The following is a 17,288-nucleotide window of genomic DNA, read 5'->3' as shown; positions in this document are numbered from 1 at the left end:
ATGTTGCAATCAAGGCCTAATGTGGTGCTACCAGAATTAATTAATCGTCCTGTAGTCCCACTGTACCAATGTCAAAAAAGTCAGAGGCAGTCACTGGATCCCTTGTGGGGTGATCCCTACCAATCGCCTCAAGCTTAATTGCTGTAGTCCCATCCCAGGTAACCCTACCTGCTGCCCAAAAGTGACCCTTGGTGTTGAACCAACCATGCCCTGGGTCGCTTAGTAGCCCCCGGAATTGCTAGCCCTCCACCGAAGTGTGTGAAATGGGCATGCCTGTATCTTGGAGGTACTGGTGGACGTATGTAATATGCAGATCTTGTGATATACCATGCCCTTACATACTCCTGCATGCCCAAGTGACTGCCCCTAGTATTGAGACTCGAGGACATGCAACACCCCCCTATGGTGACCTACGCACAGCCCGCTGTGCCCACAGCCCCACACAACCCCAGTGTGTTATGGCCCTTATACCTGTTGACACTTCAGGTGTCCCCCCATGTGAGTAGGGTGGTTCTTCATTGTGGTTCCTGTATTTGAAGCAACACATCCATTAAAAGCCATGCCCCCCCTCAATAACAATCTGAATTCACAGCCATGGGACAGGGGCCATCCATGCACCACGCAACCAGGGCCAAGCTTGTTTGTCAGTTACGAGAACTAGGACGACCACCTACATTCTCGTAAGGATCTGGGTGAGGCAAATACTAAGGTAATTATTCAAAGGCTAAGTCGCTGATGACCGATGCACTTTGTTTACTTATCATCCCATAACCACCTCCGCCTCCCAGGCCTTCAAAACTGACCTCAACGTTCTCCTCCTTCAAAGACACTTCCAAATTGACATTCCCTCTCTATTATCTGAAAGAAGACCTTTTATTATAGGAAATTCTATTCTCCTTGACTATGGAAGTGTCCTCCCAGTGTGTTCCTGTGGTTTGGGAGTCTGCTATTCACGAAGAAATTTTTCTTCTACTTGTGTTTGGTACTCTATTGTAACATGAACACTTCACTTTTCTCTTGAAACACGCTGCTTGCTACCTCGTACATTGTGTTTGGTTCCGGTACTTACACAAGTGCCACCATTGCCCACGTAACGTTTGTGCTTGTTTTAGAGTGTCCTCCAGTTCTTGCAATAATATACCTCTACTTGTACTTTGTATGCTTTTGTAACTTGCACACGTGTCCCTTTTCCTCCTGTAAAGCACAGTGTGCTACCTCTTGTATTGATTGCTCACGATTGCCACCGTCCTTATGTTTGTTTTGTAATGTGTTCACTTATAGTGCTCTCATGTATCAGTTCTGTTCCTATTGGGAAGCGCTCTGACACCTTCGGGTAAAGGCCGCGCTATATGAAGGCATAAAAAGAGTGTGTACACAACCTGGTGTAAACCTGCCCCCAGAGATACCCCTTGAGTACCTGCACCGGGCCTTCCTGTGCCTGCGAAATAATGGAAATTGATGTTACATTAGAATATGGATTATTTTCCACCCCGTGGCCTTGGAAATTAAAATCCCAAAACCTCCAGACCACGTTAGGCAGCACGTCGGAAGTCTTACTTCCATGTCGATTTTCACGCGCGTTGCATGAGAATCTGCATATTTAGGAAGAGGCGCGTCTGCCTGACGCTGTCTCTCACACAACGTGGACATTGTTGCATTTCAGGTGAGCGGGCGTAACGGCACACATCTCTTACGGCGTTTTTCCTTGTCCTTACAAATAGCAGCCCCCCCCTTTTTTTATGGTGCTGTAACCTAATTAAGGACCGGGCCTATTCCTAAATGGCCGCCCTTTGAGCTTAAGGCCCCTACGGACTACGATCGGGCAAGCACCCCGGACATACTCACATGGGGGTTTCTAGGACGGACAACAGGCCATGATTAACCGTGCTGGTTCTGTTGCCCTCTGGGTGGGTCGTTTTCAGGAATCTAATATCCCTTACTGTAGGAACCATTATTTGTAAGATGTACAGCGAGTTATGAACGCTTATCATCACCCCTGGGACCCATTTTCACTGTGGGAGCCCATTTTGTGGCATTTTTAACACTGGCCGCATTTACAGTGAGTTGTGAGCGCCAACCTTCACCCACTGGGACTCACAGGTTGGACAAGATATATGTTGTTTTTAATTATGTGTCAGGGCAGATATTACTTCTCCCCCTCCCCACCCCCTTCCCTTTCTTATGCAGATAGCGTACAATTGAATTGTATTCCGGACTGACCCTGGATGGGCTTCCGACACTTTTTCAGAATTAAGCCAGGATACGGCGCCACTGAATGGCGAGCGGGTAAGCCTACTTTACTAGATGACATTGAGATGTGCTTTAAGTTTTAGGATTTGCGAGTCCATACTTAGCGCTGACGCCCTTCTTTCTCCACTAGACAGGGTACAGACTACCAGGGCGTGGTTGCCCCCTACCCTCCCCACCCACCCCGTCCGGAGGAAGACTCGCAGGCAAGGCTAAAATAACCTACATGCCACAAGTCGAGTCCAAATGTCAACAACCACACATTCCTGTACCTGGACCCATTCAATCTACCCCTACTACGTGCCACAGATGATTACAATCTGTGATTGTACAAAACAATGTAAATAGACCGTGTAAAATAGCATTGGGACAGGACGTTTTTAGATTGATACACCTGATCAATCTCACCGAATATCTCTACTTTTCACTTTACTCTGGGAACAATTCCCCCACTCACTTATTTCCGAGTACCCCACCTTTTTGCACGTTCCCCTTTGGAGCAACCACCAAAAAATGAACAGTGATTTGAATCTACTTATGTAAATACATTTGTTTTGTTACATACTAAATTTATTCTCCGCACATCCGTTTAATGCATATTTTGAAAATGTTTATGTTGAAGTACTATGACTTATGAGGAGCGTGAATTTTATTTTTTCCTTGCTTAAAAAAGTCAATTGTAGAATAATTCTGAGAACTTAACGATTGGTTTGAGGACCACTGTTACCCAGGTCCACAGACTTGTAACGGGTTACCCCTTACTTTTAATGGCTCGTGCATGTATGGCGTTTACCTTGCGGGAGCTAGCAGTGGCGCCATCTGTTTGCAATTCCCGCACCTGCCGCTGCTCGCTCCCGTAAGGTAAACGCTGTCCATGGACCCCTTTCAGTGGACCATGTACATGAATTTGCTTGTTTTGTTTTTGTGTTCGGCACTTCTGCGAGCCTAGGGGGTGTTAACTGTATGTGTTCACTCGCTGCCCTTTTCATAAAGTAATATATACAAGATGTTTACGGGAAGCTTTAACAAGAAATGTGGCGGTGAAGTAACACTCTGAAAAAATGAGTCATCAGAGAAGGAATTTGCTCTCTTGTGCAAAATCTAGTTTTGCTTTCATGCAAGGACGTGCTCAGGGCACGCACATCTTCGTGTTGTGAGCACAAATTTGCCTTGAGACTGCGGGGCATGGCGCGAAGACTGGCTTTCCAGAAATAGGGCTGGCTCCAACCATGTCGCCGCCAATTGTGTGGGAAATTCCCCTGGTGCTTATTTTATCAATTTCACCGACGAGTAGCGCGCACAGTCCAAAGAGAGCGAGTCTGGAAGGTAGAGGGTTTGCCTCTCTCCCAAACCTGCCATATTGAGTTGACCCACAGCTGCCTGCCGTCGAGTTAAGCATGGCAGCCCTCTATCCCCTGGAGGTCCTGCAGTCCGTCCTGGACGAGCTGCTGGAGCACGAGCTGAAGCGGTTGAAGGCAAGGCTGAACCAGGGGGCGCTGCTCGAGGGCTGCCCGGGCATCAGCAAGGCTCGGATGGAGAAGGCGAATGTTCTGGACGTGACTGACCTCATGGTGAACACTTACACAACAAGCAAAGCCCTGGCGGTGGGCCACGAGGCCCTGGTGGACCGAAATGAAGCCAATCTGCCTGCCCCGAGCCTTCCGGAGCTGCAGGGCTCCAGGGCTGCAGGGCTCGGCAGCTGCAGGGCTCCGGGGGCTGCAGGGCTCCGGGGCTGCAGGGCTCCTGGGTTCCGGGGCTCCGGGGTTCCGGGGCTCGGGGACTGCAGGGCTCCGGGGCTGCAGGGCTCCGGGGCTGCAGGGCTCCGGGGCTCCAGGGCTCGGGGACTGCAGGGCTCCGGGGCTGCAAGGCTCCGGGGCTGCAGGGCTCCAAGGCTCCAGGGCTCGGGGACTGCAGGGTTCCAGGGCTGCAGGGCTCCGGGGCTGCAGGGCTGCGGGGCTCCGGGGTTGCAGGGCCCGGGACCCATGGAGCCCGTCCCGGGTACTTTGCCACGCCGCGGGCCGGAGGAGGGAGCCTCGGGCGCCTGGGAGGTGTTGCCTGGGATCACAGCCCATCTGGTCCCCGGCAGGGAACCGCCCGCCCGGGAGGGTGTCCGGGCATACCCTTGCCCCTGGTAATCCAGAGGAAAATGACCGCCCTTTCTTGTAATCCATGCACTCAAGGTGACAGAGGGGACCCAGGGCGCAAACGTGCCGACCTCCTGGAGCCCTGCCTGGGATCCGGGAGGCGAATGGCACCTCATCGGGACATCCAGGGAAGCCCGGCCATCTGGTCGCCCCATAGGAAAGCATTGGGCGCGACCAGATGGCCGAGGCGAGAGGGGCGACCAGATGGCCGGGACCGAAATGACGCCAATCTGCCTGCCCCGAGCCTCCACGGGAGGGCTTGCGCCTGCCCTTCCAGGGCTCCGGGGCCGCAGGGCTCTGAGGCTCCAGGGCTCTGAGGCTCCAGGGCTTCAGGGCTCCAGGGCTCCGGGGCTCCAGGGCTCCGGGGCTCCGGGGCTCCGGGGCTCCGGGGCTGCGGGGCTCCGGGGCTGCGGGGCTCCAGGGATGCAGGGCTCCGGGGCTGCAGGGCTCCAGGACAGCAGGGCTCTGGGGGCTGCAGGGCTGCGGGGCTCCGGGGTTGCAGGGCCCGGGACCCATGGAGCCCGTCCCGGGTACTTTGCCACGCCGCGGGCCGGAGGAGGGAGCCCCGGACGCCTGGGAGGTGTTGCCCGGGAACACAGCCCATCTGGTCCCCGGCAGGGAACCGCCCGCCCGGGAGGGGTCCCAGAGTACCTTGTCCCTAGTAATCCGGAGGAAGGCTACCCCTCTTTCAGGGAACAAGTGTGCACCGCACGGCTCAGGGGACCCTAGGCGCGAACGTGCCCGACCTCCTGGAGCCCTGGCTGGGATCCGGGAGGCGAATGGCACCTCATCGGGACTTCTAGGGAAACCCGGCCATCTGGTCGCCCCATTGGGAAGCATTGGGTGCGACCAGATGGCGAGTGGAAAAGTGCGACCAGATGGCCGGGACCGACATGACGCCAATCTGCCTGCCCCGAGCCTCCGCGGGAGGGCTCCCGCCTGCCCTTCCAGGGCTCCGGGGCCGCAGCGCTCTGAGGCTCCAGGGCTCAAGGGATCAGAGGCTCCGATGCTCTAGGGCTCCAGGGCTCCGGGGCTCCAGGGCTCCGGGGCTCCAGGGCTCCAGGGCTCCGGGGCTCCCGGGCTGCAGGGCTCCGGGGCTGCAGGGCTCCAGGACTCCAGGGCTCGGGGCTGCAGGGCTCCGGGGGCTGCAGGGGCTGCAGGGCTGCGGGGCTCCGGGTTTGCAGGGCCCGGGACCCATGGAGCCCGTCACGGGTACTTTGCCACGCCGCTGTCTGGAGGAGGGAGCCCCGGATGCCTGGGAGGTGTTGCCCGGGAATACAGCCCATCTGGTCCCCGGCAGGGAACCGCCCACCCGGGAGGGTGTCCGGGCATACCCTTGCCCCTAGTAATCCGGAGTAAAATGACCCCCCTTTCTTGTAATCCGTGCGCTCAAGGTGACAGAGGGGACCCAGGGCGCAAACGTGCCCGACCTTCTGGAGCCCTGCCTGGGATCCGGGAGGCGAATGGCACCTCATCGGGAGTTCCTGGGAAGCCCGGTTATCTGGTCGCCCCATAGGAAAGCATTGGGCGCGACCAGATAGCCGAGGCAAGAGGGGCGACCAGATGGCCGGGACCGAAATGACGCCAATCTGCCTGCCCGAGCCTCCGCGGGAGGGCTCCCGCCTGCCCTTCCAGGGCTCCAGAGCCACAGGGCTCTGAGGCTACAGGGCTCCGAGGCTCCAGGGCTCCAGGGCTCCGGGGCTCCGGGGCTCCAGTGCTGCAGGGCACCGGGGTTGCAGGGCTCCAGGGCTCGGGGGCTGCAGAGCTCCGGGGGCTGCAGGGCTGCGGGGCTCCGGGGTTGCAGGGCCCGGGACCCATGGAGCTCGTCTCGGGTACTTTGCCACGCCGGGGGCCGGAGGAGGGAGCCCCGGACGCCTGGGAGGTGTTGCCCGGGAACACAGACCATCTGGTCCCCGGCAGGGAATTGCCTGCCCGGGAGGGGTCCCAGAGTACCTTGTCCCTAGTAATCCGGAGGAAGGCTACCCCTCTTTCTGGGAACAAGTGTGCACTGCAGGGCTCCGGGGGCTGCAGGGCTCCGGGGCTCCAGAGCTCGGGGACTGCAGGGCTCTGGGGCTGCAGGGCTCCGGGGCTGCAGGGCTCCCGGGCCCCAGCCAGGCCGGGGAGATCAGGGAGTCTGCCCAGGCACGAGGGACCCCTGTCCCGGGCACACGGACCCTCAGGAGGCAGGCCCGTTTTCCACGATTTTTTTTCCAAAATTCTGCGTAGTGTGCGTAGTGGCACTAGGCAAACTACGCTCAGCCCTACTTATGTCACCAAGATACTTGCAAAACCAACGGACATTTTGTTTGTAAATGTGACTTTGGAAACGCTATCTTCACAGAAATATTGCACAAGACACAGACAACATTTTTCTTAATGAATAATTGTTAGAATAAAGAACTCTGCATTGTTAAGATCGATATATTTTTGTATCAATTTAATCAATATCTTAGTGTGAAGTTGTGTGTTTTGCAGTTCATGAAACATTGTTTGTATAACTGAGCTACAGGGCCATCCCAGTTCTATCTTGATGTTGATAATTAGAATTTCTTTTGTGAAAGCTGAGGATGGTTGTAGGAAAAGTAAACACTTAGGGCCCGATTCACAGAACTAATCTGAGACAAAATCCTAAACGTACTCCTTTTGGTATTCACAGAAGGCTTTTAGTGGTAGTAAAGTTAGTTTACTACTACTAAATGCCTTCTGTGAATACCAAAAGTAGTAAGTTTAACCAAAAGTAGTAAGTGTATTCTGTGAATACCAAAAGTAGTCAGTTTAGGATTTTGTCTCAGACTATTCTGTGAATCGGGTCCTTATTGTTTTATGTAAGAAACACTATTGCAATTCCCCTTCTATAGCATGGTGGTATTTAGGCCTGACAAGAGAAGTATCAAACAGTGTTGCAAGTATCCCCCGTGTAGGAATCCCCAAGACTATCGACTGCAGTATAGAAAATCTTGAGTTACCAAATAGTGAAACCAAAATATTGAGAACTAAAATATTGAGAAGGTATAAATACATGGAGGTAAGTATTGATTTTGTTTTCTTAACTCCGCCCGTAAGTACCTTAAAGACATATTACCTGTCAAGGTAAGGAATGAAGTTAAGCATAGTAAACCTATACATACTTGTTTGTTGATATTTTGGCCTCAAATTTTTGTCTGTCAAATTATGGCAACTCAAGATTTTACACTTGGCTATCCAGTGGGAAAGAATGCGGTATGTTCACTGTGTCCGATACAAATGTTGCTGGCTACCATAACTCACCATGTTCTCATTGATCATGGGATTACATGACTTGGCATGCCTCTTAAACATTTCTACAGTGGAACAGGATTGCCCCGTCCGTACCTCTGGCCAAACTATGGGAAAGTGTGAAGAGGAGCAAGTGAGACTGTACCTCTAGCAGCAGTGCAGTGCTATAGTTCAAGGAGGAACTGTTAATCGAATACAATACATTTTCAGGAGAGGCAATCTCTGAATCCAATTTTTTATCCATGTGCTCTCAAAAACTGATGTTGTGGGCTGTGTCTCACACTAGAAAGAAGAAGTTAGAATAATATCCGACACAATATAATTATGTATGCATGGCATCCATTCAAATCACTTTTTAAAAGTAATTCCATTCAGATGCTGCCCCACAACAAATCTTTTTATAACTTTCTGGGATTAAAAGAGCTTACCACATTATTAGTTGGCACTTGGTTAGATAAATGAAACTCAACAGCAATCATCTCATAACAATGAACTTTTAGAATATAGATCCTTTCTTTGCATTCCTTGTAAGCAACAGCCAAAATGAAGTACTAGAGACTAGTCTGATCCTCTTTTTCAACTAATGAAACCAAGGAATAGGAGGCTATATTCCAAACATGATAATATTATTTTGAGATGAGAGCCAAGTCCAGTACATGTTTCATTTTGGACGCAAAATGTATTCCTTGTAATGCGCTTCTTTCTCTGCAGGAGTAGAACAGGTAAGATAGATACGTGCATTCCTTGTAATGCGCTTCTTTCTCTGCAGGAGTAGAACAGGTACGATAGATACATGTTTCTGAAAGGGTTATTATAATACATTTTGATAAATGTTGACTGTATAAACCAGAAAGGTCATGTTAAAACAAGATATTAGGGATTAGGTTGATGTTAGTGTAGTTTAGTTGGAAAATATATATTTTCTCGCTGAAAAGTGGTGGTTTAGGACTGTGATCAGATAAGAGAAAGGCTTGTCTTTCTGTGCATCCCAATGCTTCCAATGTAAGAATGATCCAAGAATAAGGAATTTGCAGAAATAATCTGCCTGGGCTCCTGTGGTTTTGTATATGTCCAAATATATAGTGCTGTTAGGTTATTTTGTGACTGTGCCAAGCACTGATCGAAAGTAACTTATTGAATAGTTATTTTATTGTGAGAATAGAACATTTAAGAATTTGGTCAATGCAGTTGAAATCTGTCCAGTAATATCGTACATTTCTTTATTGTTTTATGTACATAGTTCTTATGAAGGTTAGTGTGCGACCGTGGATCTTGAATAAACAGTGGAAGTGTCACTCAGAGCTTGTTTTCTTTGTTTGTTTTGTGAGTGCAGGTGAATTATATATGTATGAGTTTCTGTTTCTCAGAAATGTATGCATGTCTAGGGTGCGGAATGCAACCTACCTTTTTGGCCTATAAACCATCATTCTGTGTTTTTATCAAAGTCCCCAAACTATATAAACAATCTCCCTATTCCCGGAAGCAGTTAGTCCTCATTATTATCTCTACAGTTTTAAAATGCATTTTTTTATTGATTTGATTTTCCTTCAAATTCTTTTCATTGAGAAGTATTTACACCTTTAATTCCTCTGAAAATTGAAGACGCTTCTTTCACTTTTCACCTCTTCCATACAAACGCTCCCTGACATTTTGTTTCAAGTATCTTAGATATTTGATGCCTGCTGTTGATTGCCCAAACCATAAATCTTCCTAGGCGTTTCCAGGGACCCACTGAATCGCTTGAATCACCAGTAGAGATTCAGTGTTTTCGATGAACCTCCCCAAAAACAATATTCTCTATAAGCCAGTCATACTCTTCAACAAACCTATTGAGATGTTTCTACCCAGTACGATCGTGCTGTGCTCAGAAGAATCGTTTCTTATTCAACAGGAGTTTTTCATAATTCACCACCAAAGGACATTTATTTTTCACCCACCTACATACACCAGGTTTACTAAGCTACAGTTTCTTGATCAGGAAATAGATACTGCACCTTCAGGAGCCAGTTACCAACCTCAGAGAGTTCAATAAGTTACTAGGTTTCAGGTACTTCAAGATTAAGGAGAGACTTCTATAGAGATGTACATTTTGGTCACAAGGACTGTTCTTTGTATGGATGACACATATATTAGAACATTGGAATGTTGGGAGCTCCATTGAAAACAATGTAGTGCTCTGGGCTTATAATGGCTGGTATAAGCCTGGAGCTCCAACATTCCAATGTTTCTTTGTTCACAGCTCTGGCAGTGAACAAAGGTTTCAGGGAGCCTAAGGGGATTCCAATCCCCTCCCGCTCCTATAAGGCTTTGTTTTTTTTTGTTAGAACATTCTGCCCTCTAGTGGCAGAATGTTCTAATAGCCTTATAGCCCTATGTAGCTGGGCTATACCGGCTATTAAAGTCCCTCTCCCTTGTTAAAGGCCCTCGCCTTCGGCTTGGGCCTTTAACGCTGGAGAGGGCCTTTAATAGCCGGTATAGCCCTCTACGGTGGGCTATAAGTCTATATTACAGTACTTAAAAACATAACAGTTGGTTACAATACATTTACAAAATGCAGAGAAAAACTTGTAATGTCCCCTTAAGCTTCCCCACTCTCATGAACACAATTGTGACAAGTTTAAGAGTTTTAGTAATTCATTTAATCATTGATCTAAAGAAAATGGTTTCCTTATCTTAGTCATTTATCTAACTAGCATAGTTCTCTTGTTTTAAAGCAACCAGGCAACTTCCTCTCATTTTACCATTACAGCATGTTTGCTCCTGAATTTGAAATGATAATCAACAGAATATGGCATATAACCTCAGTTCCTATATCGTTTCTTCAGCCACTCCATAACCTATCACTGATACAATATCAAAGTCATGCAGAGATGCCAGAATGTATCTTTGAGAAATTCATTCTGCATTTTAGAGTTGCTCTCAGTTTCCTTTAGACTATTTTCCTTAACTAATAAACAACAGATGCTTTCAGAGAGTGATTACATTACTTCAGAGGTAGTGGTTTGCTTACAAAGAGAACATTTAACACGTACAGACTGCAAATGGCATGACCATCCTTTAAAGATCATGAGCCACAGTTATAGAATCAAATGTGAGTCATCTCTGTTGTAAAGCCTTTGAAATGGGTTTGCCATGGAAAGAGGGTGGTCTCCTTAGAGAAGGATCTTCACATTATCTAGCTGAAATTGCTGATGGGTTCCTTTACCGTAACAGTTTAGCTTGGTGAATCATTGCATATTCGCAAATGTTACTAAAAATGTGAATCGTTCAATATATCAACAAGGTGGAATGTCCCAATTCATAAATCGAAAAGAGATGGCAAACCAAAATATGGCTTTGATCAAGTTGCATTAGGGTTACACCTATTACTATGGTGTCTGTTTAAAGCACACCTTCTTCTTCAAAAGGAAAATATTCTAGGATGTTTAGTTGTAAATTAATATCTTTCACGATGGACTGCAAGTGAAAACGTGGTAAAATTAAAAGTTGTTAATTATATGTTCATATGCTTAATTTAGTTTAAAAGAATATGTGATACCAACCATCAGACCTAGACTGTGGGATTGGCATAGACTGGTTTATCTCTACCGTTTGTGACAGTTTGTTTGTTTCTGACTAATGCGTTCCCTTTAGTATTTATTGGTCTGTATGCCGTTTGATCACAATAATGTTTAATACCAGGATTGTACCTGTCTCCTTTGCTGCCTAAACTCACCACAAGGTCTGACAGCACACCTCAGACCTAGTCTACATAAACCCTTACATGTTCCAAACCCACAAAGCTCCGCTAATGCACTGCAGCCCTGCAATGGAGGTTGTCTCCTATAACCGCACTGATAAATGCAGACAGCGCTTCAAATTGACCTTAACCAGCAGCTTTTCCTACTCTTCTAGTACCAGGAGTCTCACACAGCTGTGCAATTGCACCTCATGTAGGATGTGTTCCATCCCACCATTCTGGCATCAAAACACACATGCAGCTCTATCGACTCATCTCCTTCCAAAATGCTGCACTTTCTTCCATTAAGTCATGTTACCATAACAGAAAGCTCTGTCAGTGCACCGCAATACTGGCCTGCAGGTACCTTCTTGAACACAAGGCAGAGCTGAGCCAAAGCACCTGAATTCTGACCTGCAATATCTCCTGCCACTCCAGTTTTAGGGTTCACACAAGGATCTTCCTACATGCCTCATTTCTGTAGCCGCTATTACTATACCAGAACTACAGTTCCCATGAATCCCTGCTAATGCATCTTAATCCTGACCTGGATTACCTACCACTACAGTGCACACTTCAGCCAAAGTACCTATACTATGGTACTTGGACCCAAACAGAGTTGGTAGTGCACATTTTTAAGCCTTCAACATCCTCTACTAATTTAGGGTCATAATTGTAAATGCATTTACTATTCACAAACTCTGCAATTTGGTAAATCACAGGTTTGATGACCAATAAATGTGTTTTTGTTATACTCTAAATAATAGATTACTGAACCTTGAATAGTTTTAGGAAATTATTTTGAATTGCTATTTGAAAAGAACGTGTTTAAGGTCTTTTTTCTGGGGCGTCCCTTCCAAACTGTGATTCTCAAAGGAATGTATTGGTGTTTTCTGACTGAAATCTGGTTGCAAAACATTAATATTTTACCAACACCACAAAAGAGGTCATAACCCATTCACAAATGGGAAGGAGTTCCCAAGGTACCCCATCACCTTTGTGTAAGTGGACAAATAATCTTTTTAACGAGTAGGCAGTGTCCCCCGAGACCACTGCATAGTCTTTGTTAGTAAAACTTTCCTTTTTGGAAAATGGGCTGTATTGAAAAAAAAAGTGACTGCTGTCTTTAAAAGCATTATCAGACATAGTGGTCTGCTGACACCATCTAGGTGATGACAGCAAATCGTAGTGGGTTGCAACTTGCAACACACCTCCTTAATATTCATGAGGCCGGTCGAATTGCAACCCACTATGATTGGGAACTTTGCGAACCAACCTATTAGTACATAGGTAAAGGGTGGTCTCTCTCTGACAAATTGGGCAGGGACACTTTTGATAATGGTTTGCGTAAAAACAGAATTGATTATATCCTCATCATGGCTGAGTGGTGGTCAACCCTAAGGGACATGGTGATTGTGGATCGCCCTGAGAGCGACCACAACCCCCTTGTAGCTACTTTTCAGCTAAGAGGAGATCCGCACTGTAAAGAGAACACGGAGATAGTCACGGCTGATGCCCTTTTAACTAATGATTTACGTAGGGTGCATTGGGCAAAGGTTGTTATTGATCCGGGGGTACTAGATGAAATAAAAATTAAAGTAACTAGGGCCCTTGAAACCTTGCGCTCTTTTCCAACACAGGCAGACATAAACATGAAGATAACACAACTTCATGTAGACCTGTTCTCTGACCTAAAGATGCACTTCACAAAATCTGGTAACCGAAAGGGGAAGGGGGGTAAACCCAAGTCCAAAAATTGGTATAATAAAGAGTGCAGGGAGAAATATGCTCTATTGGCTGCAGCCATAAAAGCAAAAGAACATGGACGCTATTAGATCAGCCAGGCGGAGTTACACCAAAGCCAGAAATCAGGCCAAGCAAGAGAACGATTATTGGCAAGATCTCCTAGTTGCCAGTAAAAATAAAAACCTGACGAAGTTCTGGCACATCGTGAAATGGGGCAACTCTGAAGATTCGCAGGTACCCGCAAATCTTGTCCCTATAGACAGATGGGTGGAGCATTTTGAGTCCCAATTTTCAGGACCAGACCTGAATGAGGATGTCATCCCCCCAGTCTCCCAAGATATGGCCAGAAAGGACGATCTAGTCTTCGAAAGTAGAGAAGTTGAGGAGGCCTTGAGTAAGATCCCCAGTGGTAAGGCCACGGGTATTGACTGTATACCGGCAGATCTCTTCAAACATGATTTAGACAACTGGGTACCCTATATCACCTTTTTGGCTAATGCCATATCCAAGGGGGCTGTTGTGCCAGAATCATGGAGAGGCGCTGAAATACTGCCAATATATAAGAAGGGGGACCGTACAAACCCGGGTAATTATGGCCCTATCAGCTTGATAGACACAATCCAAAAAATTATTGCAAGGATGGTTCTGGCTCGAATACAGAGCTGGATGGAGCTTGAGGACATTTTATCTCCCCTCCAAGCTGGGTTTAGATCTTGCACCAGCACCATTAAACAGGTCCTTAGGTTTAAACTTATCTATTGGAAAATTGTCAGCCTTGGCGGTGGTACCTTGTTTGCCGCCTTCGTTGACCCTAGGTCAGCATTTGACCTTGTCCCCAGGGGCAAATGGTGGGGTGTCTTAGATAGCATGGGGATGCCTCCGGAAATTCTCAATATTGTAAAAAGTCTCCACGAGGCGAATTTCGCTCAAGTGCGATGGGGTAGGCAAGGGCAGGTCACAAGCAGATTTCCAGTATCAAGAGGTGTTAGGCAAGGGTGTGTCCTTGCGCCAACCCTGTTTCTGTTATACATTAATAGGGTTGTGCAGTATTTTTTAAACTCTCCAACGGATGCCCCCTCCCTGGGTGGGATCAAATATCCGCTATTAATGTTTGCGGATGATACGCTTTTATTGTACCAGACACAGAAGGGTCTGCAGGCCGCCCTAGATAAGTTCGATGAATTTTGTAATGACTACAATCTGCAGGGTAATGTCTCAAAGACCAAGTTCATGGTATTAAACAGGGGTAGACCCGTTGTGGGCCACGTTACAATGAATAATATAAAATTAGATCAGACTAACACAATGACATACTTGGGTATCGTACTAGAGAGTAAAATGAGTTGGAAGCCGCAAATTGATACTCTAACTCTCAAGTTTGCCCAACTAACTGGGTGTCTGATAAAAGAACAGAGAACGTCTCAGACCAAAAGGATAGGACCAGCTATGAAAATATTTAACTCCAGGATAGGTTCAGCAATCCTGTACGGTGCGGACCAATGGGGTTTTGCTGACCTTTCTTCTTTGGTAATGGCCCAAAACAAATTTTTAAGAAATCTAATAGGCCTCCCCAGTTCAAGTCCCATGAAACCGCTATTAATGGACCTTGGGTGTCACGCCATTGACGACATTGCCCATTTTAAACCATTAGCTCTATGGAGAAGGTTATGGTGTACCCCAGAACTGGCTATGTACGCAAAGGCAGTGTTGGATGTACGTTCCATTATGGATTCGGGAAATCTCCCATGGTTTAAACAAATCAGAATGCTCCTGGAGGCTATGGGATTGGGAAATTTGTTGTCTGACCCTGTTAATAGCCCGTTCCCACCAAAAAAGCTATTTAAACAACAGTACTGGTCCCTGATTAGCCAGAAACACTTTAGTCAGATTTCGGCCACCTCACTATCCGGGAAGTTTCTGGAACTAAAAAATGACCCTCGATTAGAAGAATATTGGGATACTATCACTAGGTCCAGTGATAGGAAATGATACCATCAGCTTAGGGTTGGCTGCCTACCCATCCGTTTATTCACCAAAACTTGGAGAGGACAGGTTGGTGATTCCTGTAGATGGTGTATGGATCGCAGGGAATCTATAGGCCACATATTCTTTGAGTGTCCGGCCTATATGGCCCCACGGGCCACATGGTTAAAACCGATATGTCGGAACCTGGGCACAAGGGTGGGATCAGAAGCCTTAAGGGTCCTAAGGCACGACACTAGCGATCCTATTGTAATTGCCGTAGCAAAATTCTTAGGATGGGTATGGATTATTAGGGCCAGGCCGGAATCAATGTAGCATCTTTTTTAAAGTTTTTTCTAAAGATTTTTTATCCTGCACCTTTCGTATATTGTATTTTAAATCATGTCTTATCATCGCTTATTTTAATTATCAAGTGTCTTTTTTTTTAGTCCTCGGAAATTGTCTTTTTAACTATATTTATGACCTACTGTTTGTTTTCCCTGTGGTTGTACTTCCAGTACAAATTGTCTTTTATGATGAATTGAATCGAAATAAAGACATTTGAAATTGAAATTGAAATTGACATAGGTAAATTCTCGAAATACCACTAGATTGGTTAAAAGTCAGTGCACAAATTGTGACCACTTTTAGACAATCCAGAGTGCGCAAAGTTGGCTCTTATTACTCGCACCACACAAACATGCCTCAATCATGAGCACTGTAGTCAATGCTAATTCTTTATTGTGGTCCACTTACGGCTTTGTCACTGACCTCAGTCATCTCCTGCAGCATTTCAGCTAGAGACCCCACATAGTTCTGCTGTTTGATGTTACACGAGTCTTCTGAACTGTTTGTGTGTCCTATTATAGAGCCAGAAATCAAGCTCCCGCCCCGAGACCAGGTCAACAAGACTGGACAGGATGCCATCTTCTTGTGCGAAGTTGTGGCTTATCCTATGGCGTTGGTGGAATGGAGAAAGGATGGACTCAACATTAGCCTGCCCGGGGATGATCCTCACATCTCAGTCCAGGTGAACTTCATCCACTTACTTTCCCAATACAAAATGTAAAAGAATGGGATCCTTACTTCCCTCTAAAGAACCTTCTGAAACAGTAGACACTCATGCAGCCCTAGCCTCTATCATACAGAACAGTACACTGGGTAAGTAGCATTGCTTTGAATTAGGAACCTTCCTAAGCTCATGCTGCCTTCCCACTAAAAAAAACCTTGGAAGATTATTCACTTCCTGCTTTAAGGCATCTTCTTTAAAGAAGCCACCTTCCCAATTTATGCATTTCTGGAATACTAGGTGCATTTCCACTAAAGAATTGAAGGCTTGCAACCAGAGTGTACACTCTGCAGGACCTCCAAGATTTCATTGCTTTGCTAATTTAGGTTATTGGCTTCATTGAGCTGGTAAGCCATTCCTGTGGTCTCCTGCCTTCCCTTACACTTAACCTTGTGTTTTTTTCAGGAACAACTTTTTGTGTCAGATTGATTTAATATGTGATATGTTTATTTATTGAAAATGGTGGCTTAATTTAGCTCCTAAACGAATTTCACACTAAGGCCCACATTATAGGTTTGTTGGAATAGGGTGGAACATTTACTACCCTTTGTAAATACCCCAAGGTGAGGTTTTTACCATGTAGGGTAAATATCTCCTATTCCGGGTATTAAAAGGAAAATTAGGTATAAGGTTGAATCTGTTTTTAACACCAAATTCCACGTTTTGCCTTTTTTCTAGGCCTTTCCTCCCAATAAATGTTGGCAGGTTTAACATTCCAGAATTTATCAAGGGAAAAATGTGAGGGTGTAATAATTATCACACAACTCCTAACTCTGAATCCTATGTAATAACGTTTGTACGGGGTCGGAATTTAGTCATTAACTCCTGACGAGGGCCAAAAGCATTGTCTTTTGGTGAGAGAGATATAACAAAATATCCATCCAGGATCTCAATTACACAATGTGTAATTAGTAATCAAGGGTTCAAATGCAGGCTTCTCCACTTGACCAAATTGTGTGTTCCAGCACAATTGTTTTTCTTCAGTATGCATGTCCTTTGTTGCCATATTTGTGAGCACCTTGAAATAATGAAGCTCAAGATGTGTTCTGTATAAGAACATCTGTAAGATGGTTTATCAGACTGTAGTGTGGCCTAATAATTAATACAATAGTGATCATATGTACAGGGTACTTGAAAAATAGACTTT

At 46.5% G+C, this 17,288-nt stretch overlaps 1 protein-coding gene across 1 annotated transcript in view; it reads left to right on the top strand.

Annotated features, from left to right (window-relative positions):
* The window catches only part of LOC144790701 (kazal-type serine protease inhibitor domain-containing protein 1-like), a 154,345-nt gene that overhangs the window by 62,738 nt on the left and 74,319 nt on the right, over nt 1-17,288 (top strand). Inside the window, exon 2 of the mRNA XM_078665424.1 lies at nt 15,942-16,102. Within this exon, the coding sequence (XP_078521550.1) occupies nt 15,942-16,102 (161 nt within the window). The remainder of the gene's footprint in view (nt 1-15,941; nt 16,103-17,288) is intronic.

The sequence above is a fragment of the Lissotriton helveticus genome, chromosome 11 (assembly GCF_964261635.1).
Source record: "Lissotriton helveticus chromosome 11, aLisHel1.1, whole genome shotgun sequence".
Taxonomy (NCBI): Eukaryota; Metazoa; Chordata; class Amphibia; order Caudata; family Salamandridae; genus Lissotriton; species Lissotriton helveticus.
This window is presented reverse-complemented; position numbering and strand designations above follow the sequence as displayed.